Source organism: Balearica regulorum, chromosome 1, assembly GCF_011004875.1.
Source record: "Balearica regulorum gibbericeps isolate bBalReg1 chromosome 1, bBalReg1.pri, whole genome shotgun sequence".
Taxonomy (NCBI): domain Eukaryota; kingdom Metazoa; phylum Chordata; class Aves; order Gruiformes; family Gruidae; genus Balearica; species Balearica regulorum.
Genome location: NC_046184.1, coordinates 93,630,183 through 93,654,773, shown reverse-complemented (window position 1 = coordinate 93,654,773; position 24,591 = coordinate 93,630,183). Strand labels below are relative to the sequence as shown.

The following is a 24,591-nucleotide window of genomic DNA, read 5'->3' as shown; positions in this document are numbered from 1 at the left end:
AATTTGCTTTCCAAGTATAGAATTTTCTCTTTTTATGAGCATAAGAAACAGTTAACGTTATTTAATATAGTGCTTGTGGTTTAATACTTGTTATTCAGCTGCTGTAATTTTGGCTCCAATGTATAATTACTCTGTAATTACAGCATTATCCAAAGCAAAAGTGGGAAATAGTGCTACATGTAAAGAAAACGTTCCTATCTTAAAAATTGTGTATCTAAACTCATTCTTTTTCCTGAAAATCTTGAAATTAACTGGACTGTAGTCATTTGCATAGCAGGATAATTCAGCTCCAATTTAGATTAAGTACTGTAGTATATATGACCACGTATGTATTTAAAAATTAAAAAAAGGGAAAGAAAGAAGCTGTGTAGAGAGAAGCACTAATGGAGCCTGTAGATCTATGCCTATAGAAAAGCAAAGGCAGCAGCTACTGTGGCTGAGTTTGAATCCCACATTTCAGTTTTTCCTCACTGTGGCTCTCTCTCAACTCTTTCTGCAGATACCAGGGAAATCTGTAGAAATGTCAGTATCTTGCCCTCTCTCTGGTTTGTTTGCAGTTGAGAAGTGGTTCAGGATGGGACTGCTGGATAGACAAAGCTCACAGCCTTGTTGCCACAGAGAAACAAGCTCAGGCTATCTTTAGGAACAATACACTGGAAACTTTGGCCTTTTCCCAGAATCGTCTGTCACGGGGGTATTCATGAAGCTGAAGGGTGGCATATTCAGAACCGTGAAACAAATAGGTTTTTGCGTGGTGTGTAACATGTTTCTGTAAATCCCACTGGCACTACCTGGAACTTGAGAAGGGGCTAGCTATCTATTTGTAAAATAACAATATGCAAATTTGAAAACAGAAAGAAAAAAACCCTAACCAAAAACTTTTAGGTTCTGGGTTTCAGGATAGGCTAATTTTTTTCTGTAAGTCACATGCCTTCTGTCTACTGAATGGTGGGTTTGGTTTTTTTGGTGTTTTTTTTTTTCTTGTCAACTTTACTGATGATTTTTACTGGCTTTTATTTTATGTTTTGCAGGTTATTGATCTGATCTAGTTTGCACATTCATATCTCATTTCTGATTCTTTCACATGAGATCCATGTACCTGTCAGATCAATACCTATGTTTCTGGCTGTTGCTTTCCCCCTTCCTACTAGAGACTTCCTAAATGAAATCTTACAGAGGCCCCGGTCAAGATTAGTATCTCCTTGTGCCAAACGCAGTGCAAACATACCTGAAGTTATTGTCTCAGCGGTGGAATTAATGTTGTGCAAGTACATGACAGTTTTGGCAGAGTTTAAAATCCAGGGGAAATTTCTCAGTGCACAGTGCTCCATATGTTTGCTTGTCTCCCAGCTTGGCAGGTATGTGTCCTTCCTTCCCTAGGTTGAACATGCTTTTGGTAAATGGGGAACCTGCAGAAGTAGCTACTTCTGACTTCCTGACAATATAGGTTATTGCCCACACTATTTTTGCTGTCCTCAGCAGACCTGATGTAGCCAAAATGCCATCGTTGTGTGGTAATATTTCAAGGTGAGTTTTGTGATATCGGGTTTTAAAAAAAATCCCATTGTTATAGTGTTCCCTCCCACTTACCAGAACTTCCTGTCACCTCCAAAATGGGAACATTTAATCTTCGATTCTAATCACCTAGACAGAATTAAAACACTGTCAATTCAATATTTTTCTTCCCATGTTTTTAATAGCCTGACAGATCTCTTCATTTTAAAACTAATATTCAAAGTACTAAGTAGTAAAGCACAAATATAATGAAGTCTGTAAGAATAAAAGACAAAAGAAGTTCACGGAGTCTGGTGCAATTTTTACATCTCTGAATTTGATGATTAACTTTCCCTATGCATACACACATGTGTGTACAAACACAACTTCATTGGCCAGTGTATCTTCTATGGTATGGTTCTTCCTTTGTGATGGATGGTAAATTGACTCTGGCAAAGAACTGCTTGTGGCAAACTGTCTTCTGGTGTGCCCTAAAACATGCTGGTAATGCGCTATAAAGTCATTTTGAAAAGCAGCCTATAATCATAACTCTCCAAACAGAATCTAACTGATGAAATACAATGTTATGATATTAGCTATAATAGGTGTGGACAAAAGAGAAGCAAGAAACCAATGGTATTTCTTGTATTTCAGTGTGTGTGTCACACACATAACATTTTAAAGAATGTATTTGTGTACTAAGTGTGTGCCTGTGTAATTCTTTTATGCTTGGTGCATGTGGCAAATACAAAATAACTGGTCTTTTATAAGCTTTCAGCAAAGTACTAGTAGTACATGGAGTTCAAGTACATTGCCTTTGTTTTCAGTGAAAAATGTATGGTTAGGAAGTAAGAATTATCTAGTATATGTTATCTAGTGTAAGTTAATTTGTTACCCAATAGTAACTGGTCTGGGTATCCAAGACCCAAACTTCTTAACCCTTGCAGCCATCTCTATTTCACTCTTTTTTTTATCTGCTTGGCCTTTGCATGGAGTGCCATACATCCATGAGTCATGAAATAGGCAGCAGAGACCACAGTGAGGACTACAGAATAAAAATGTACACCTTCAAAGTGAGTATATATTAATTTTCTTCAAGGGTATTTTTAACAAGCATAGCTTTGTTGAGACATTTCTTTGCGTGGGAGTGTTCACCTCAGCATTGCTTTCCCCACACATGAAAATAAACCACAGACTTTTAAATATCCTGAGAAAAGTTTCTTCAAAGAAAGATCAAAAGTCTTTACTAATGTCTGAGGAAGCTGCATGGCTGCCTCTCTTGTGAACTCATGTCTATGGAGAGCTGGCTGAGACAATCGAGATCATTATTCCATTGATCTGATCATTTGCAACCTACTCTGGGAGTAGATGCCTTGTTTGGAGAAGGAAGAGGTGGGGGAATACACAGGTGCCCCCTAATTTTACCAAGACAGACATGAATAAAATAACTTTTCAAAACCAACTCTGTTGTTTTTCCCGCTATATTGTGTGGGATGCTCTACTTCAAACAATTGTCCTTGGCAATGCATGTTCAAGAGTTCTGTGTAGGAGTTGATTGACGTTTTTAAATACGCAATTTTATCTGCTTTTGTGGCTACTGAAGTTATGTGAAATGTCTAGATACTGCTTTCAGGGCTTCACACAAATTGTATATCTGATTTTTTGTTTTGTTTTGTTTGCTTGGTTGGTTTTGATTTGATTTGTCCAAAAATCTCTTTTAACCTATTTTTGTATCTAGGCAACGCAGAACACGTATTAGTCAAGTTTTGAAAGCTTGTGTTCTCCCTGACCTGGAATTCCCCACCTTTAGACAGCTTTCAGGAAAATAGGTTAATTTTTGTTCTTCCTAAACCCTGGGTTTTCTTTCTCATGTTTTTCTTAAACATAGTCTGTTTGCTTTCATGAACTTCATCTTTTATGCTTCAGACCAAATCTTTATGAGCTGTCTGATAGCAGAGAGTACTTAACTCATAGAAGCTGTTGAGAATAGCATTCCTCTTTTGAAGGATTTTACAGGTTTTGTCATGCTGGCACCAAGCATCTGTGAACAACACTGGGTAGGCATTCAGGCTTGTATCTAAACTAGGATTTCTGAGTTGCTGGTATAGGATTTTTTTGTTTGAGTTTTTGTTTGTAGTTGTTTTAAGCCAAACTTCTTCATACCATCCCCATCAATGACTATATTCTGCTGCTATCTAGAAATCAGACGGTAATCTTTCATTGGTTTATCTGATCAGAAATTGAATCACTCAGGTTGTTTTTTTTTCCCTGGATTTTAGGATTTTCTTTTACCTGTGGACTGGATTTTCTTTATATATCCTAAAGTTCAGATCTTTATTACATTCTGTGATTTGGTACTTTGTTTTCCTATAGTTGGGGAAATACTGTGGTTTTCTTTGTATTCTGTAATACAAAACCAGTGTGATTGCATGTTGTTGTTCTCCTTGCTTTCTTTTCTCATTAATGAGAATACCTAAGTATATAACAGCAGGCTAACATACTTTCTCTGACTGAGACAGTCTTTAGTTGTGCAAGAAATCTGCTCTGGAGTTTTCCTCTTTCAACTGCAACTACAAAACAGCAACATGTGGACGGTTGGTGGAGGATTCCTCACCCTGTTCCCCATGCCCATGTTCTCTATATTTGATATCCAAGAGAAGTATTTGGATAAATTAGATAAATATCCTAAATCATTCTTTCCCAGGAGTTTAATGGAAACAAAATGTCTCTCAGATCTCCAGTCCTCTCACCGTAACCTTTCTATGCAGGTTAGACCTTATTTCCTAAACCCTGTTGTGTTTTAGTGAACGGAAGGGATGCTGCCATTGAGGCAAATGGCACGAGTTCCCTCCTCGCCAGGGGTACTGACTGGCAATGCCCTGTATCCCCCCCATCCAGCCCCCCCAAATGCTGCCTGTGGGCTGTCACCATGATTCATGGTGACAAGTTGTGTGATTTTGACAAGAGTTCCCCAGGGTCACAAGATGCTCCAAAGAAATTTTGAAAACTTTAATTTCTAGGCTTTGGTGGAAGTCAGTGTTGCACTGATGTTTTGAATCAAAATCTCTTTTTGTGGACTTCAGCTTTTTGCTGTTTTGGAGGCTTTTTCTTTTTTTTTTTTCTTGTTTATCTTGCTTCTACTAGTTGATTTTGTGGCAGCAGGATTTTTTTAATTGTTTGGTGCATGTTTACCTCTACACAAGTGAACACAAAGGAAATATGAGCTTCCAGGTAGATTTTTCAAGTCAGCTTTGTAGTTTGTTTTTAGTTTCTGAAGATTTTTTTTCATTAAGATTGGTTATTGCCTTAAATAAGCCAAAGTAAAATTATGACTTTGAGTGGTGGCTTATATTTTTTTATATTGTTCATATTAATTGGTGACTGTGGCTATGTGTCTGCCAGGAAAATGTGAAAAGCAGAGTTTGAAAAGTAACTATACACAGAGAAATTAATTTTATGTATGTGTTCAGATTACAGATTTTACTAGCCACAACATTTGTTATTATTTATTATAATGGCTTGCAGTTTTGGACCTTCAGCTCCTGTAGGAATATGTCCTGCTCTCATGATGCAACTTTGGAAAAGGCAATAAAAATGCACTGGAAAGTGCAGCTTTCTAACAGGAATTTTCTTAAAAGCAGTGAAGTTAAATTGCCTCCTTACAGAAAAAAGGAAGTGGAACGAAGGTCAGAGAACTAGGTAGATCTGCCTCCTCTGTGTCCTTGGCTATGGTTTCTTTTTCTTTTTTTTTCTCTCCTCTTGTTTGAAATTTGGTCTTGAGGCCATCATCTGTGCTTTGGCATAGGGCAAATGGAGAAAACTCGTATATGCTTTTCATTGCTATATAAGGACCCTGCAGGTTTGCTACATGAGGTTCATACATGAAAGCAAATGTTGATTTGTGGCTGCAGCTGTGACTTCACCCTGATTTTGATTATACTATAGCTGAGCCCTCGGGGGTGGGGGGTGGCAGGCGCAAGGCAGGCTCCAGAGGTGACTTAGAGCACATTTGTTGTTTGTTCCTCTGTTTTTCCAGTTGTTCAAATAAAATATGGCCCTGGCCAGTTGCTAGCCCAGTGGCTAGTGGGAGTTGAGGAAAGGGAGTTTGCAGATGTAAATGGATGCATCTATATGAATATTTTACAAGGCTCTAATGTTCAGAGAGGTCCTAAGGGAACACTAAAGTCTGGATGCCTTCTTCCCCATCCCCACCCCTCTAAAGCCTCTCTGAAAAGCTGACTTAAAACACCTGTGTATCCTTTTGGAAGCATGGTAATTAAAATTAAAGCAAAATCTTGGTATTACCCAGCTTAGCTGCTTGGCACCAGTTGTCCTATGTTTTGCTGGAGCTCTGTTACATGTGTGTTGGCACTGGAGAGACTTGCAGAAAGCTTGCCTTTCTGCCTCTGTGATGGCCAGCAACAAACCACATGGAACTAGGCAGAGGCAAGGTGGGACCCGAGGGATGCAGTAGGGACCCTTCTGCTGCCTGTGTTCAGCCCTGCAATTATCATGGGAAAATTTGGGAAGGAAGTATTTGAGCGGCAGGTATCATATATGGGTTGATCTGCCAGGAAAGGTCCTGTTGGAGTTGCTTTTTTTGGTCTCTGTGGCGATTATATTATGTTCCTACTGGTATTTTCCTGGCAGCTGAGGACATGTCTGCAGTTTTTTAGGTGTGTTAAGGAGGGCGTAGACAGGTGACTATAAAGTTCGCATTTAATATGCAACTCCTTCCTAGTGAAGCAATGAGTCATATCCTGCAGGCACTGAGGGCCTCCTTAGAGCTGCTGCTTAGTAAGGCTTCACTAAAATTATTTTATCTGAAGCTAATACTTTGCTCCTGAGAGCACCATGCCTCTTCTGCACGTACATAGTGCTAATTTGTAACACATTGTCAGCGGATTAATGCCAGTTCTGAAGGTACCTGTGCACCTCATCATCTGCACGTATCCTCCTAATTCTGTGTTATATAGGTACAAACATCTCTCCTAGACATATATGAAAAAGACACTTCCTGGTTAAACCTCTGACATGGAAGTTTGCTTCTGAACGTTTACTTAGCATTAAAAAAAAAAGTAATTCCAAAGCAACCCCTGTTTGATTTTTGAGTGGTTGTAAAGGAGTCATTTTAGCACACAGCAGGTGAGTGTGTAGTGATCACATGTTCTCACGCGTTTATAGTATTTACTTACTTTCTCTAAGAGGATCATTTTTCTTAGCACTCTGTTCCAATCAATTCTGTTTTGAGTGAGTGAATAAGTATTTTAAAAGTGTTAACAGTAGAGTGGATTTACCTTGATTAAGACGATACACAGCCCTGAACAGGTAGTTGTTCCTGTATGCGGAAGCAATTCTATTTGAGGAATGATCACAGATCCTAACACTCCTCTGACACCAAAATGTTAATTTTCTGCTCACATAAATTTCTGAAGATAAAGGAAAGGCTTTTAAATGAAAGGCTAGAGAATCTATTCTGCATCATCTAATACAAATATCCAATAAACATCAGAGTGCATATGGTGGGGTTCTGCAAGCTTTCCTTGTGCAGGTAGGCCCGTTAAAGTCTGTAGGACTGCATGTGTAAGACTGAATTACAGGGCTGGGGACTGTATTTTGTGACTCTTATTGCTAGTATAACTCTTGAGTACATGAATTTTTCTTTAAGACTATAAGTCTGGCCAGTCTGAAAATGTAGCATTTGTAAAGGTCTGTTGTTAACACAAGCATATTCATTAATTAAGGAAACAAATCTAGAGTCAGTAAGATGTTTTCTCCTCACTGTAAGGTTTAGACATTTTCTTGCCATATAGCCTTAAAAAAGAAGAAAAAGGGGGGGGGGAAATCCCACAAAACAAAACATAAAATTCACTGGAATAGGAGATGGGAAGGTATATTCATGATACCTGAGAAGTAAAACTGACTGTCCAGTTTGGCTTTTAGGGTTGGAACTGGAGGAAAAATAAGGAAGAAATGCATATGTATGGTAACAGTGAGGTAGATTGTGGCTCATAACACTGGTATTAATAATGACAGCAATACCATTTTATCATACACATTCATCATTATTTTCTTACATTGCATGAGCCTGAGACAAACTGTGTAGGTTTATCTTCACAGCATTTGCATAGTGAGATTGTTTTTGTCAGAATTTCAGCTTCAAACAAATTAGAGCTACAGAGCTGAAACTTACCCATCTCTGTAAGGTTAGTTAGTGATTTCTTTAGAATGTATATGGTTCAGGGCAAATGCTTCAATGGTAAGTAGTAGTGCTTAAGCATCAGAATTTGTTTCAGGAAAGTGAATCAAACTGGAATTGTTTTAACTTGTCTTTCTACAAATAAGCCAAAAGCATTGATTTTTTGCTGCCCATCAAGAGAGTTAAGTAAAATCCTGAGTCTTTGAAAATAGCCTTTTGCAAATAATATGTTCTAGTTTTAGTTTTGCTTTATTTGAAGAATTATATTTACAACTTCTTAATATCCTGTTAGGTCCTGGACAGGGTTCTTAAATGGCACTGCAAAAATTCACAAGAGTGGTCATTTGGAAACTTGATCATCTTTACCTTACCACATCTGCATTGTGCATTTCAAAATGAAGTTATTTTAAGCAGAGTATGAACGATGAAAAAGCCTTATGGGAAATTCTTGTTCTTGTGGTGTTCTTCATATATCTCTTAAACCAACATTATCCCAACTGATATCCTTTATGTTCTGTGATCAACAGCATTTGTCAGAGATGTATGATTTTAAGGATCTGGACTAGATATAATTCAGTTTAGCAAGTTGAACTTGATCCTAAATGATTGCTATTGTTTAGGGCCCGTAAAAATAGTTTGGAGGCTTAGTCAGAACCACAGTCATAAATGTAGTGAGCAAGCTTTGAAAAAAATATTAAGAACAGGATCCTGTGAAGTTATAGAGGCCACCTGTGCAAGACGTAACCCTGTGGAGATTTAAGGCCGTCTTCCCAAAGGGCTTGTACAATACTTGTAAGAAACAGCTTTGTCGAATTTGCAGCTGCCTTGTTAAGCATGGACCGTGGTCATCTGCTCCCCGGCTTGGCAGGGACAACAAAGGCAGTGTTTCAGTCATCGTCTAACCACTGGCGCGGTGGTGCTTGGCAGCACTGCTCTAAGGGGTATCATGGACGGCCCTGGGGTGCGCAGCCCTGCCTGGCTCCAAGTTTGCTGCTATGTGCTGGAGCGCAGGGCACCTCTGCACCTGCTAACCAGATGCCTTGGGGGCAGCAGGACTGCCTGGGAGGATGAAGGGACAGGAGAATCTGTCAGGAGGGAGGAAAGAAGCCCTTGGCAAAACACGTACAACAATTTTGGGGAAGTGTCTGCCAATGTTGGTGTTTCATCTTTGTTTTACGGAAGCTATGTATGCAGGTTGAACTGGACAGAGCATCTGGAAGCCTGTGAATAACACTGTGCCCTGTTGTGGGACACAAATATAGCTCCTATGTATTTACATACATAAAATGCATCTTTTAAAATGTAGAAGTGTATACATATGCAAACTTACTCCACTGTGAGGGAAAATTGTAAGGGCTGAGACCATGACATATTGTAAAAAAGGAATTGGGTACCTTAAGATAAATGTTTGCTTGCAGATGTACAGAGGAGCATGTGGGAAGATTTTCACACTAGCTGTGCATAGGTGCTTAGCCTACCTGGCTGTAAGCGGTGAAGAAGGATGGGGCTATCAGAGGGCACTTGCACAAATCCAAGGCTGGGTTCCTGCTCAGGAGAAGCCCTGCTCTCCATGAGGTGCAACAGGAGACTGAAGAGACTGATTGGTTAAGTACCTAAGCACTAAGGTATGAAAAGTCCTTCCTTCCCTGTTCTGCACTCTTCCTTCCCAAAGGGATCAGTGTTGCTTCTCAAAGATGTTGAATTGCTTGTTCAGTGCAACATACCAGAATTTGTTTTGCTGAAGCCCTGCAGAATTGATGTCAGAGTTGAAGTAGAAAAATTACTAAAACAGATGGCTTATCAGCCTATTCAATTAGGTGCTTCTGATGATATCTGAAAGAAAAAGTCCTGACGTAGTTACTAGCAACTGTTACTCAGCAAAGAGGGCTTGTAGGGGGTCCCTCTTGGTTGTTCTGGGAATACTTCGACTCAGTACATAGCACTGGTCAGAAACCAGAGCGCTTTAACAAAGCAAGTAAGCTAAACCAGAAAGCATCATTATGCCTTCGTGCAAACGTATTTTGGGTGTTAGATGCAGTTAATTCCCTACCTTCATAAAATGTAAGGTAGCACCAGATTACCTGTGCTCTATCTTCTAGGACTACTAGACCATGACTGTTCAAATGGAAACGAAAATGTATAAGAGACATCTGATTTAGGACTCGGATATCCTGAGCAGCACACACGAAGCAAATGGAAATAATTATTTTCTCATAGCATGATAATCAGGGGACACGCAGTGAATCAGTTTGCCACAAAATTGAAGCAAAATGCACATAGCCAAAGCACGGCACACAGCCAAACCGTACTGGTCAGTACCATGGGATATCACCGAGGCCAGAGGTGTTAGTGCATTCAGTAAGGAGATTCACGGAGGGTCAAGTTGGTTGTGGTAGCTTAGCAGGATGTTCTGAAGGCAGCTTAAATCTTTAAATGCCAGCTGAGGACATCCTAGGAGAAGGATCACTCTGTTGGTGCTCCCTTTGCTCTCTTTGTCCAAGCGTCTGCTTTTGGCCTCTGTCAGAAAGGTGGTGGAACTAGTTCAACCTCTGTTTTTCCTCATGCATTTATCCTGTAGCACAGGTAAGACTCTAGACTATTAATTCTCCAGTACCTTTTAAAGGTAAGTAATGAAATACATTTTGTTGCAATCCACTAATTATTTACAGCAGGGAGTCAGGCTAATTTTGCCCATGTGATACTTTATATATCAGAAGTTACAGCTGTCACAAGTCATTATTTCCATTGAGAATAGTGATTCATCTTTCCATGAGTTGTCAAGAGATCTCTCAGTGGGAATGAAATTTTAGCTCATGTCACCATTCTGTAAGAGGAAATACATATGGGTACAGGACATTATGTTTGGATACATGTGTTTGCATTTGAACTTGTCTTTTAAGAATTTTTGTCTCTGAAGTGTTTTGAGTGAATTTAGTATTTATTGTCTGTGGCTAGTCTCAGCGTGGTAGTTGTGGAGAAGAAGGCTTGCTCTTATGGAAAAGGTACATTTCAGCTTAGCCTCTCAAATGTGGTTCAGTCCTAATCAGGAAAACCAGCTTTTAGTGTGATAGAAGAGTCTCTAGGAGAATTCAGTCTTTTTTCTCCATGCTATAACTGCTGCTGTGATGCTATTCCGATCAATGTTTTAACTGACAAAGCATTTCTGCTGTATTCTTTTAACCTGTTGGAATAAATTTGCCTTGCTTTTCTCTAATTGCTTGTCAGAGTGGTCTATTAGAGATGCTACTTACATTGGGAAGGCTTCTTGGGCAAGAGCTAGCCACACCAGCTCTGCCTTCCGCATTACTGTAACTATATATGAAATTCTGAAAAGAAAAATCATTTGGAGAAGACAATTTCAGGATCTATAAATCCCACATATCAGAAGTTACTTTGCACTTTGTGTCCTTGTGTTGAATCTTTTGTTTTTATTTTTCGCTTTGGTTGTCTTTAATGCCTAGTATACAAACTCAGTAGGGGGGTTGGAATGGAATTTCAAAAAATCTGAAGTCCAACTGTCACAGTTTTATAAACAGAATAAATATGCTAATAAACAGCATCTGTATAAACTTGGGCTAACATTGTGCATATTTTCAAGTATTATATTTCTCGTGAAGAGATGTCTTTGATTCAACCTTCATAGTTTTATTCTTATAAAAAGACAACATTTTGAGAGGACTTTGAAATTGTGTACCATGACAGGATACAAGACTTTGACCTTTCCTTTAAGAACTTAATTTTGGTGCAGTATTTGTCCCAAATTCTAGTCTTCAGGAGTCAGGACGTTGACATCCTTAAAATAATTTTCACAACATTAGCCAGGTTGCTGGAGAATCTCTTTTCACAGTGAAGAGTCCTTAGCTTTGTGCAACCATAGAAGCAATGACAGTCAGAGGAGTGCGGTGAGAATGTTTTCCATCGCCTTTATCTTTAAGTGCTTCCTGCAGCACACTATGGCTTAGGCAATGGTTGTGGTAAGAAGCAATTAAATTGATGTAAAGACCAAGTTGATTTGACATGTTTTTAACCAAGTGTTTATTAGTTGAAATAATCTTGGGCGTTTTTGGCATGATTTGTTTGAGTGGGAACTTGACTCATTGTCAGATGCCTGTGTGTATTTGAGCATGTTAAGCTGACATTACCAAATGGAGCCATGGGAGGCTTTTGGCTTGTGTTTATGGAGTATAAACCAAAGGTCCTACCTTGCTGCCTCAAGAGCCACAAAAATGTTAATAGAAGTCAGAGATGCAAGAAAAAATTTATTCCATATAACCTGTCAACTTGCCAGTACTAGCTTTTTCCTTGGGTTGCTTTCCACTATTTTGTTCCATCTCCTTTTAGGTATTACAAGGGATGAGACTTCCTCTACATTTCCTTGGAAATTATTTTGTAGTCCTCATAAGACTTTGTGAAGCTTTTCCCTCATTTATATTTCCTGGTTCTTAGATTTCCAGAGCAAAACCTGCACCCAAACTGTCAGGGGCTGCCTTCCTGTTAGCTTTGGCAAACCGATTCTTGCTTCCTTCTTGCTGCTGTCTGCTTTTGTTCAATGGAGTGAACCAGCGAACATTTGCATGCCTCAAACTACAAGTGTTTTAGGATAGGTATAGAGAGTGATGCTGTCTGCTGAAGAGTGCTGTGAACATTTTAAATCAACCTGCATGTATCAGGTGAAGTAGCAGTAGCTGTTAGTTTCTTTTATTTTATTTTATTTCTCTCAAACTGGATTTTCTGCACAAAGTTCGGTGTCTCTTAGATCTTCCTAACCGGTTTCCCTTGTTCTCCTCTCCCTGACCCCTTTCCCCTTTAATACTAAGGTACTTCTGCATAAGCCTTACAATCGGCACATGAAAATTCAATTACAGACACTTAAAGCTAGATTAAGATGAAGTCAATGATTCATCAGTAAGTAAAAGCTAAAATTAATCATTTAAACTGCTTGTACGATTGGAAAATTTTTCCTCACTTCATCAAAGATAATTTGTCCCTAAAGAACACATTGCTTGTATCTCAACACTGAGGTGCTAATATGTACAGAACACAAGGCAAACTAATTTGAGTTGTTGTTTGAGCCTGCAGGAAGGCAGTGGCTTTTGCAATTGTTTCAAATCCCAAAATGTTTCTGGCCTATTATAATCTAATCAGGTCCTTCTATTTTTTTATTATTTTATATATGTGTGTGTGTATATATATAAAAACAGTAAATATATTTTTACTCTAATCATTATAGCTATGGAAAAAGAAGGAAATTGAGAGCAACTGAAAACCAGATGTAAACAATAGTGTATATATATTTTAATTTCTGGCTTTTGGGAAATATTTTCTTGATTCCTCAGATTTAGTAAGTCTTGTTTGCCCTCTAAAATGGGGGATATAAGTGAATAGAAACTGCAAGGTATTGACTTTGTGGGTGCATCCTTATTCTAAAACAACAAAGATAGAAATACTGGTAAATGTATAATTCTCAGAAGCTGGTTCTTCCAGGTTTCTGGAGCTGGAAAAGCAGGAGGATTTGACCTTTACACAAGATTTCTGAAACAATTTCTTCCTAAATGAATTTTTAATACCTGTTCAGAAATTCAGGCTAGAAGAAGGCATCTGACAACTTACATAAATGCTAGGTAGAAGATCTGGGAGTCACGCTGTATGTTCCCTGCTACCTCTGTGCTCTGCCAGCTTGTCTGTAGATCTTGCTCCTTCATCATCTCATTTGCAGAAATATATTATATTCAGCTTAATATATTATATTCAGAGAAAGGAGGGGAAATGTCTATGAAAATGGACAATTTTGCCCATTTAGAGAATATTTTTGCCTAGTTCTTAATTGAGCTTTGTCAACTCGTATACCTTCTTGTGGCAGAGACACTGATTGTGGTCAGATGCCAGAAATAGCTGAATATAGTGTTATTCCTTACTTTCTCTTTTGCTTTCCACAAAACTTAACCTGATTTTTGACACAAAATTGTTCTATCCATTAAAATATTGACTTAAAAACATATGTATGGATCAACTAATTTGAAAATTCTTTGTTGGGAACAGCAGTTTTTCTTTACTTAAGTCCATCTGTCTTTTTCCTTCACATATTTTAAGATCTAGCCAAAAATAAATAAAATAACCCCCTGTGTTGGGTTTGCATGGCAAGATTTTGGTAGTGGGGGGTCTACAGGGGTGGCTTCTGTGAGAAGCTGCTAGAAGCTTCCCCTTGTCTGACAGAGTCAATGCCAGCTGGCTCCAAGACAGACCCACCACTGGCCAAGGCCAAGCCAATCAGTGCCTCTGTGATAACATATTTAAGAAGGAAAAAAAAACCAGGGAGGGCTTTTGCAGCCAGAGAGAGGAGTGAGAAGGTGTAAGAAACTCTGCAGACACCAAGGTCAGTGCAGAAGGAGGGGGAGGAGGTGCTCCAGGCACCAAAGCAGAGATCCCCCTGCAGCCCGTGGTGAAGACCATGGTGAAGCAGGCTGTCCCCCTGCAGCCCATGGAGGAAGGATGAGGGGGTGGAGAGATTCCACCTGCAGCCCGTGGAGGACCCCACGCCGGAGCAGGTGGAGGCACCTGAAGGAGGCTGTGACCCCGTGGGAAGCCCGCGCTGGAGCAAGCTCCTGGCAGGACCTGCGGCCCCGTGGAGAGAGGAGCCCAGGCTGGAGCAGGTTTGCTGACAGGACTTGTGACCCCGTGGGGGACCCACGCTGGAGCAGTTTGCTCCTGAAGGTCTGCACCCCGTGATAGGGACTCCATGTTGGAGCGGGGGAACGATGAGAGGAGTCCTCCCCCTGAGGATGAAGAAGCGGCAGAAACACCGCGTGAGGAACTGACCGTAACCCCCACTCCCCGTCCCCCCTGTGCCGCTGAGGGGGGTGGACGTTGAAGCTGGGAGTGAAGTTGAGCCTGGGAAGATGGGAGGGGTGGGGGGGAGGTGTTTTAAGATTTGATTTTATTTCTTATTCCTCTACTCTGTTTTGCTTAGTAATAAATAAGATGAATTTCCTCTCTAAGTTCGGTCTGTTTTGCTCATGATGATAATTAGTGAGTGATCTCTCCCTGTCCTTATCTTGACCTATAAGCTTTTCGTTGTACCTTTTCTCCCCTGTCTAGTGAAAGAGGGGAGTGATAGAGCGGCTCTGGTGGGCACCTGGCCCTCAGCCAGGGTCAACCCACCACACCCCCATCCTATTAATGTGATGCTACATAATAATATCAGCTTAAAGGAAGCATGCCCCAGCCATCTTGCTAATTATCTGTGGCCCCTTTTAGGCCTTTAAATATAGTATCCTAACATGCTGCAGGCATCTGATGTTTTTGTTTATAGCTCGGGCGGGAAAAAACAGTTTCATCTCACCTCTGTTACACTAAGTTCAGCTTTCAGGCCTTTTCCATTAGTTGTCCATAAGTACAGAATCATGGAATTTTATAAAGAAGCTACTTGTTTGGTATCACTGGTTATCAGGCTTTAACTCATCCAAAAAGCCAAACAGAACTTCAAGGCAACCTGTAGTTTGACACTGAGACCTGTCTAAAAGAAAGGGGGCAGGAAGAGCTTTCTACTGACAATGATGATGCCATTCGGTTTAGAGCAGCGTAATATTTATTGCAGCACATCTTGGTGCAGTGTTATGGGGCTATAATTTGATTCTTGAGCCAGGTGAAGTGGTTGGAAATTGCTTACTTTTGCATTTGTCTCTGTGTTTTGCTTGGGTTTTACTGTAGGCAAAATTGAGGTAATTTCTTGTGTGTTGACTTGCTTCTCAGCCTTTAGCTTGAGTTATCATACACAATGGCAACTGTTTTTTGAAAAGTTGCCATTTGGAAGGAAGCACAGAGGGTTGCCCCGCAGACCTGCAGGCACATGCATAATATATTACATGTGGATACGCCCTACCTCAGGTGGAGACAGAAGCAGCCGAAGGCATACAGAGATTTTTTTTGCAAGACAGAATCAGTTTTGTGAAAGATTTCCCCCCCCCCCAAGTTGAGTATGTAAATGCTTTCTTAGATCTGGTATGCACTCTGAAGTGTTACAGTATGATAACAGATGAGCTAAGTTGCTTGCTGCCAAAACCCCACAAAGTGTGATTGGTACGCAGCCTAGGGAGGAATGCTGCTCTTTTAAAACTATGCCAACCTTAATATTGTAACTAAATCATGGTTTAAATTATGAAATCATCACAGTATCCTTGAAACAAGATGTAAACTAGGTTCACTGTACAAAAATGGGGAGAATGTGTGCAACACCTGTGAACACATAGCAAAAAAGGAAAATAAGCTGTGGAAATCACGTCTTATCAGGACATTTGTGCCGCATGATCACTGTCTCTTTGTCTCTCATCAATCTCATAACTGAGCCTCTTTAATACATACTCTGCGCTCCCAGTTGCTGTTCTCTCACAGCCTCTTCTGGTCCCTGGGTTGCAGAGATTGTGGTGTGGCTGTTTTCCTCACCCACTCAACATCTCTTACACAGTGTGTCAAAAAGCAACAAATAAACCTTGATTTGGTGGTGCAGTAAGTCTGTATCATCTTAAAGCTTCTCAAATTGCAATAGTGGCTATGCAGTTTAATGAACTGATTTGAGAGTAAATTTGCAACAGGAGTGGAACTTTCTACTCTATTAAAAAAAAACAAAAAAAAAAACCAAACCCCAAAACCCCCAAAACAACAAACACTAACTTTTATACAAGTAAAGTTTGTGTGCCAGATATCATCAGTCTGCATCATTATGACTCTGTCTTCCCACAGCCAATATAACATGGGTGCAAATTTTGGCTCGTTTAATGGAAATATGGGCATGAGTGATACAGATAAATTTTTTGCTACTGAAAGAGTCATTCATACACAGAGCTTGTGTTAGTGATTGTGCAAATACAGCTTCATAAGTGAATTAAAAAGGTTTCTGACAGTCCGCCTAAGACAGCTAGTTTTAAAACAGCAGGAAGTTTTGTGAGGGTGTTGGGGATGGAAGTTTGTTGTGTCGCATTATAACTGAGTTCTGTGCAAATTTATACTACTCTCTGCTGCCTATACAGGTTTAGTTCAGCTTTATTGGTCCTGCTGAGTTTTATATGCTGAGAGTCAGTCAAGTGTGTCTCTGTGGGAGAATGCTGATAAAACTTACTATTTTAAACCTGGCTGGCTGTCTCTGCTGTTTTTCAAGCACAGTGTCTCTCTTTTTTCTGCATAAATGATATCTTTTGCCTCCTCAGCTCCATTTGGGCCTGGCTGCTGCAAAGGTGGTAACTTCTCAATTACACATCAGGTGGCATGTTCATGTTCTTTCTCATTTTTGCTCACCTGAAAAGCTTAGTCTTTTATTTCCCTCAGTCAAGCACTGAGAATGCTCGGTGGGCGGCATCCTGTACACCCTGAAAAGTCATTATTCTTCCAGTCTTTCTGCAAGACTGCAATGCCTGTTTTGGTGAGGCAGTTAAGGAGTTAAAGGCTTGTGGAGTTTCAAAGAAATGCCCAACAGCTGCTCTAAAGTATCCCTACAATCCTCGCTGACCTCATTCTTGTCAGACAACAGTGATAATATCCAAAAACGGGTGCAAGACAGGAAGTGTTTCAGGAAGGTATGTGTTTCATGCAAAGACATCAGAAATGCGCTTTCTCCCAGGGCTACTTACTGTAAGATCCATATTAATTTCAATAGAATGGTGAAATTCCAGAATGTGTTTACAGAAACATTATTTTGGTCCAAAAAAACCCATTGCTTGTTGTTTTAGCATGCAGATGGCGAAAGCAGATGAGTTTACCACTCCATGTATTTAATATAACAACATTGCTGGCTATATGAACATACTTTTTAAACATCTGGAGGATTCACATACTTTTTTGATAGTTTTGTTTTCTATTTTTAAGGGGGGAGGGAGTTGACTTGAAAAAAGTGGTACAGGAGAAATACAAATCTACTTGCAATACATTTTCACATTTACTTTACATTCAAAGACTGATTTGATATCTAAACAAGCTTTAATTAATGTAATCAACTAAGAGAATTCTCTAGAAAGTAGAACAAAATCCCTTTCCTCCCCTCCACTGCATTCTATGACCTAGAATTTAAAAGAATTGGATAAATAGAGCACTGCCCACTATGTGCAGGAGGTGTGAGAAGGTCTTTGAAATTTTTGCCAAGAAAGTAGGAATGGTTTGTTTTTTAAAAGATTTAATATTATTTTTTTTACTAGTCAGTCTGCCAAGTTATTTGCCAAAAGTGTCCTATATGTACAGGTTCCTATTTTCATCTTGTTGAAAAATTCATACATGAGAAATGAGCTTATGTTTTATTTTTATTTTTTTAGTAACACCCATTTAAAAACATGCAAATAAAAATAATTCCTACCAGTTCAGAGCTCTTCCACTGATAGTTAGGGATATTTTCCTAAATTTCTTCTTAGTTGTGTCCAGAATTCTCTCTCTTGTAGTATGAATCTGCAATAAATTTCAGAAGTCCATTATGATTTTTTTAACAAGCATAAGTAAATTGCTTGAGAGATTTCTTTTGACTTCAGAGTCCTTATTTCAGCATTAACTTGCTAAATTTGTATAAAATAATTTATTAAGGGTTAGACTAGATCCAGTAAAGATTCTGCCATTCAAAAAGTTGTACATGAATATATGTTCTTCTGATTAACTGTCATGAAGTCTAGCAGATGCCTTTAAGAATATTAAAATAAAGTACTGCTGTTTAATCACTGATTTTTGTTTCATTTAAAGACTTTGTTTCTTCTGTACTTTTTTCTGTATTTTACTATAGTTTCAAAAAAACTCATTTGCGTTAGTAGGGAGTAAGCAAATTCTAGCTGCTAGAACTTACATAGAGAATTTCATCTTTGGGTTCACTGGTTCGTGAAGCTAGGTCACTAATCTCAAAGGACCCTTTGAAAAGTGTAGCCCACAGCCAGGCAGCTACGGGAAGGGGAAAAAGAATGTTGTGGTATTGATGTTGAATGGTATACTAGCCACAATTGTCTTTTTTATGGAGATGTGACCAAGGAGCTCAGGTAAGGTGCAAAAGGAGATGAAGGCAGGCTACTGGGAGGAAGACCTGAGTGGAACTGAACTCAGTCGTGCCACATGCTGAGAAATCAAATGAGTATGATCTGTGTTTGTAGAAGATGATCCACAGACGTAACAAAAGAGAAAGGGAAGGAAAATGGGATTGTTTAGACACAGGAAGGCATTTTTTGTTATTTGCTGGTAGCAACTAATTTAACATACACACACAGTAGTTTCAAACTGAATTATATTTTATATTTGCCTGCTATTTCTGGAAGTTATTGCCAAAAGTGAAAACCACATCATATATCTCTAGTATTAAACCATCTATTACTGATAGGTAATGACAGAGTAAAGGGAGAAGGCACCAGTTAGTCTGGGTTAGCTCATGAGTTCTGGATAACTCTTTCTTGAACTCTTAGATTTCTAAACTTCTACCAGGCTATGTTGATTTCCCACCGCTTTTTGGATGTGATGAATTGTCTCCTCCCGTGACAGTGTCAGGTAATCTCAAGTGCTCCCATGATAGTCCTCCTCATACTTTTTCAGGTACTGTGTCATTTGATCACTTTTCTATTAGCTAGTATAATAACACAACAAATACCAAAATGGCTGTAATAACACCTCTTAACAAAAGAAGCATTTTGGAGTTTTTAAAACTGCAGATGCCCTGTGTTCTCACTTACATTTTATGTGGTTTTGCTTTTTAACATTACAGGTGCTATATTTTGGATCTGTAGTGGCTTTGTGATTTAAGCTCCTAATTTTTGATGTTGAAGCATGGAATTTAGACTCTAAAGTCAAAAAAGGTTAACCTTTTGAGAAACTTTCTGTAATTAATGAACAGTTACTGATGAAGTCACAGGACAGAGATAAAACCGGAATCCTATTTCACTAGTTGTTTGTAAAAGCAATTTGACTCTTATTAGGAAAGTTTCTGTGAAGTGCTGTGTAAATGTGCACCTTACAAAATCATCTAGTCACGTAAGGTGTGGGAAAGGATGTTGATCCATCAATCTGATTCCTTGACTTTTCAAGGTGATTTATCACAAAACATTTAATTAACTTGGTTTTTTGTAAGAATGAAGTTAAATCTGTTGTTTAAGTTTTTTTATTTGTTTTTCTTCAAAGTATATAGGTTAGTTTCGACTATAATATATATAATGTATATAAGGAAATCCTGTGCTTCCACTTCAAAGAAGAAAAATCTTTTCCTGATTTTCAGTATAGCACAATTAGATGCTTTATGGTCCTTTTTTTTCTCCTTAATCAGAGCGGGGGGTGGATGTGAACTGGTGCACTTGTTAAGACCAGTGACTTAACCAATATGCTAAATCCCCAAGGAAATGATTGCAGGATCTCAGGGATTGCTTGGTAGAATTCAGCCCTCCAAGCAGAGAGAAAGGAAACTCTTTACATAGCTTTCACAAATACTTAAGTCATGCTATGATAATATAATGCTTCTTGACACATTATCAGGGTATTTTATTCAAGAACCAAATAGCTCTTTACTATTTTGTGTCACTCTTTGAGTAATACTTTGCAGCAAGTTTAATTTTTGGCTTTCTGTTGCTTTTCTGGCAACTGTAGAGATGTCTGTTCCATGTCTCACCCCTGTCTAAAATATGGTGGGTTTCTATTCTGTTCAATTCATACTTACTGCCAAGTCTGTGACTGTCCCTTTTTGCTATCATTACATGTCTTTCTCCTTCATTTTTAGGCATCTGGCTTAAGCACTCTTGTAGACATTTACCTCCCCATCAAACATATAGAAGAATTTGGTACCTAACCTGGTAATCTAAAAGAAACTAAAACCGAACTGTTGTGACTGTCACCTTCAAAGGCTGTTCCGTGATGCACATGGAACATCAAGGAAGACAGTGTCTTGCTGCTTAGAAAGATCTGTTTGAAAATCTGTGGATTTATTAGTGCAAAGAGTAGGACTACTTAATTGATTTTTATTTTTTTTAATCATGATAACGGCGGAATCGAGATTTTTGTTGAATTCATGTTTTAACCTTTGTTAACTGAGCTATTTAAGGTGGATAATTGAGAGAAGGCCTGGCATGGATGAGTTGAAGGTGTCAATTTTGTGAGTAATTACGTGGAAATTAATTACGTCCTGCTTCCTAATAGTGGCAAAGGTAGGTAGCATTTTGAAGGAGCAAGGCTGTATTTGAGATGGTTAGACATGTCTTCCCTTGAATGAATGGGATAAAATACCTAATTCACTCCACATTTATAGCCTGTTTATGTGCTTTTTTTATTAGTAGTTGTACAAACTTCTGTTGACCAGCGTTTTCTTACCATAGTTTTACAATCATTTTAAGAAAACCATTTGCACTGCACCAGTGGCAGTTTGGTAGGAGTTGTTTGTGCTCTGCTCTGACTTGCTGCCCTTCGTTAAGAGGGTACAGCTTGACGCTTCTGAGCCTGTTTCTGCTCTGATAAAAGGGGGTAGAGTCGCTGCCCTGCTTTGGTAGGGCGCCCTTCTGATCGAGAGGTGAAAGAGCAGATAGAGCCTTCTTTTTAATGGTTCCAAGAGAATTTGAATACAAACTGCACGAAGGCCCGCAATCTCTGAAGGAGATTTAAGCCAATCCTGTTGGGATTTGATAGTGAGTCATTTCAGCCTGTTTTTTGACCCATTAATAAACCCTTGTCCCACTACTGCTGTTGCCTTTTGTTATAGTCATTACATTCCTCTGGAGTCTCTATAGCCGTTGTCTGGTTTGTTTCTTTATTTTTGTTTTTCCTCAGTAGGGATAGATTTTTAAGTTGGCAGAAAGTATCAAATTCAATTCCCACCACCAGAAAACTCCGTACATTTTGCATGGGACATGTAACAGCTGTGCAGGCTCCGCTGTGTGCTCCCTTGGGGAAAGCACAGCTTCCCAGAGGAGGCACCCCAGGAGCCTCGCTACAGTAGGTGTGCAGCTTAAGTGGGTCTTGGGCATTCCTCCTCCTTGCCTTTCTACAGCCTCTGCTGGCAAAGAGCATGTGCATGTTACTTCGAAGCTGTGAGTAAATTTTTGAGACCCTTTTTAGATGTGGACATGGATGGAAGCAGTGCCACAGAGCAAGGCATAGGGAAAGGGCTCTAAGGACCAGATGCCTGCTGTGGGGTATTCAAGACTGTGGAAAGCTGTTTTCACCCTTCCGCGTGTACGTAGAGGCACACACAGTCTCAACCCATGGGACAGATACTTTACGTATTTGAAAGGGTTTCTAGGAGCTCTGGCTTTCTACTGAGTGTGCGTGGGTCTGTTTGGAACAGACTGATTGCTTGCTTGGAGGGGACAAAGGTCAGTTTAAAATTCTTAGGTGTACTATGTAATACAAGCTATTGGCAGATTTGGAGGATATCCTTGAAGTCTTCCTCAGGGAAGAAGGCCTTTTTTCCAAGAGAAAGTTTTGGATGCAGAGGAGAGGAATATTTGCTAAATATGCCTGAAATGTGTTTATTTTGAAAGCCATCATTAGATTGCGTGTAAACTGCGAGCCTGGTTTATACTCCTCAGGGCAGGAGAGGATGGAATCTGTTGTTTATCAGAGTGCAGGTTTTCCCCAGGGTGCTCATAGACACTTTAGAATATGCATTAAGCTGTTGGCATTGCATCTCTAAATCTTTTCTGTAGTTTCAGAAGGTCTTAAATTAAAAAAGAACAAACCAGACACCCCCACTCCTCCCAAAATAAACCAAAGTTGTGAAACTGTCCTTAACACTTTTGCTGAATGAAGCACAAACAGATCACTCTTACCAACCTACCATTTTCTAGCAAACCCTATTTATCTACATAGGGACTCTTCTGAGAGATTTGTCACCATTGCCCACATAATCTTTAGCTGAACTTCAAAAAAACTGGTAAGAAATGGAATAGTTGTAAGGCAAATTACTTCCTATTTCATATTTGGGATTACTAGTGCTCTTTGCGTATGACATTGAACAACAATATCAGTCCCTGATATTTTGCTTCTGTCAAGTCAATGTTGGTTTCAAGCAAGAAGCCAGGAAAGGACATGCCCATTTACAAAAGTTGAGAAAACCTCCAAAACATCTTCATTTAAATTTTAACGAGAGATGTAGGCTTACTGTCATGGCACAACAGAGGAGCTTTCCAAATCGATGTCAGAAGTTAAATGTTGTATTTTCTTTGGTTTTTTGTGTTCCACTAATATTTCCATGTCTTAACATTTTAGCTATAAAATTGGTAATATTTCGTATGTTGCTTTTAATATTGAGAAAGGGATGCCATGAATAATGAGTAAGAACAAAATGATTAGCTGTTTTTAACTGAGGTGACACATTTAGGTATCAGTAGCTTATGTGCAGCCATTGTAGTGGGTCAAAGACAAAGGAGAAACGGAGGAGATAAAATAGGGGATTTTTTCTGACTTTGCTTTTCAATTTCTAGAGCTTTGCTTTATGATGGAAAGTAGACCTGCAACCATGTAGTTTAAAGTCATGCAGCTAAGAAGTCAATTTGTCAGTTCACAGGATTGATGCTAAGATAAAATGAGAGGAAAGTGAGGGAAAAGGGAGTGTTCTATGGGAAGGAAACATTAAGAAAATAGGCAGCCTACTTAGGAAGACTTAGAAGGAGATGAAGTCATGAGAACCTGAACAAAACCCCATAAGCAGTGGAGTTTCCATATGCTTAGAGAGACTTCAGCACATGTTTGCTATGGACACTCCTCTGAGAATTGCTACTGTGAAATGGCTTTTGTGGACTTTTTTTTAAACGCAACTGCTGCTCCTACCTGCACCCATTGTATGTTTTAGGTGATAATTTTCTTTGCTTCAAGAAACTAAAGGATAATTTCATTCTGCTTTTAAAGTAAACTACAAGGGGTTTTATTTGCTTGAGTGAATGGAAGTGATCTGCCCTCCCTTTGAATGGCTATTACTTTTTTTGAGATATTTAATGTGGAATAGCCATATACAATATTTTAAACAATAGACACATTTATTAAAGTGACTGCTATCAATCCAGAGTGAGTAATAATTTTAAAACAAAATTCTGAAATTTTAAATGTTTTTTCTTGCCCCAGTATTTCCCCTTGTCCTTCTTAATTTAGCGGAGCAACCAAGATACCTGGCTGGGACATGAATCTTTCCTAACAGTACACTTTGTACTCACTGTACAGTTGATTCACAACTATATGCTAGAAAAGATGTTTAAAAACATCTAGGCTAATGTGGAAATTACGTAACTGTGATGAAAACTTCAAAAGAAAGCTTGGGTGTTTTTTTCCCCCTCTTTGCTTTGTTTAGGTACCTGTTTGGACTGGTTCTTAATCCGTGTGTTCTTGCATATACTTCGTATTTGTACTCCCAGTAACTGGTTCATCAGGAACTTTTAACGAAGTACGCAATCTCACAGTGGGAAGATATCTTTTTTTGGTTTTGGTTTTTCTTTTCCTAGTTTTCTTGTTCTTGTAGGGTGTGGTTCGAACTAAAATGAAATTTAGATTGGTCTTTCCTTTTTTGACCTGCCAAAGTGTTTGTTCTGTTAGCATTGCTCTGCTCCCTGTAAATCAGACATTCTTCTCGGGCTGCGTCAGGTTACTAATGACATGATTAATGCAGGAAGGGTAGAGAAGGATGACGTAGTGGCTCATGCAAAGTTTACCTGAGAATTATCTGTAGCTCTCTACTGTTTAGTGTCTGTGTGAGTCATGGCCTGAAGCCCTGCCATTCCCTGTTCTTCAGCAGGGCAAGATCACACTTACCTCATTCTATGTATGCATTTCTCCCTTTCCTGTCAGATCTGATTAGAAGCGCTTTTGTTTTAAACTCTATGTTTATGTAACATTACATACACTTTTTACAGATAGCTGACCATAATGCTAAATGAAAAGCACCATTAGATATCTGAGGTTCAAGCAGCTTTAGAAACTTTGTC

At 39.2% G+C, this 24,591-nt stretch overlaps 2 protein-coding genes across 8 annotated transcripts in view; one reads left to right on the top strand and one right to left on the bottom strand.

Moving 5' to 3' along the window:
• CMSS1 (cms1 ribosomal small subunit homolog) overlaps nt 1–24,591 on the top strand; it is a 243,920-nt gene that overhangs the window by 94,446 nt on the left and 124,883 nt on the right. The window contains exon 1 of one of the 4 annotated variants that reach the window (XM_075766651.1): nt 21,669–21,705. The exons of the other annotated variants lie outside the window; for them this stretch is intronic. Coding sequence (XP_075622766.1) covers nt 21,684–21,705 — 22 coding nt within the window. The 5' untranslated portion in view covers nt 21,669–21,683. Of the gene's footprint in view, nt 1–21,668; nt 21,706–24,591 lie in introns of those variants that run through there. 4 annotated transcript variants of the gene reach the window in all.
• Nucleotides 1–24,591, bottom strand: part of FILIP1L (filamin A interacting protein 1 like) — a 208,020-nt gene that overhangs the window by 90,888 nt on the left and 92,541 nt on the right. For 3 of the 4 annotated variants that reach the window (XM_075766369.1, XM_075766354.1, XM_075766360.1), the window contains exon 3: nt 18,030–18,118. The exons of the other annotated variant lie outside the window; for it this stretch is intronic. The gene's annotated coding sequence lies outside the window, so the exon portion shown is untranslated. The remainder of the gene's footprint in view (nt 1–18,029; nt 18,119–24,591) is intronic. 4 annotated transcript variants of the gene reach the window in all.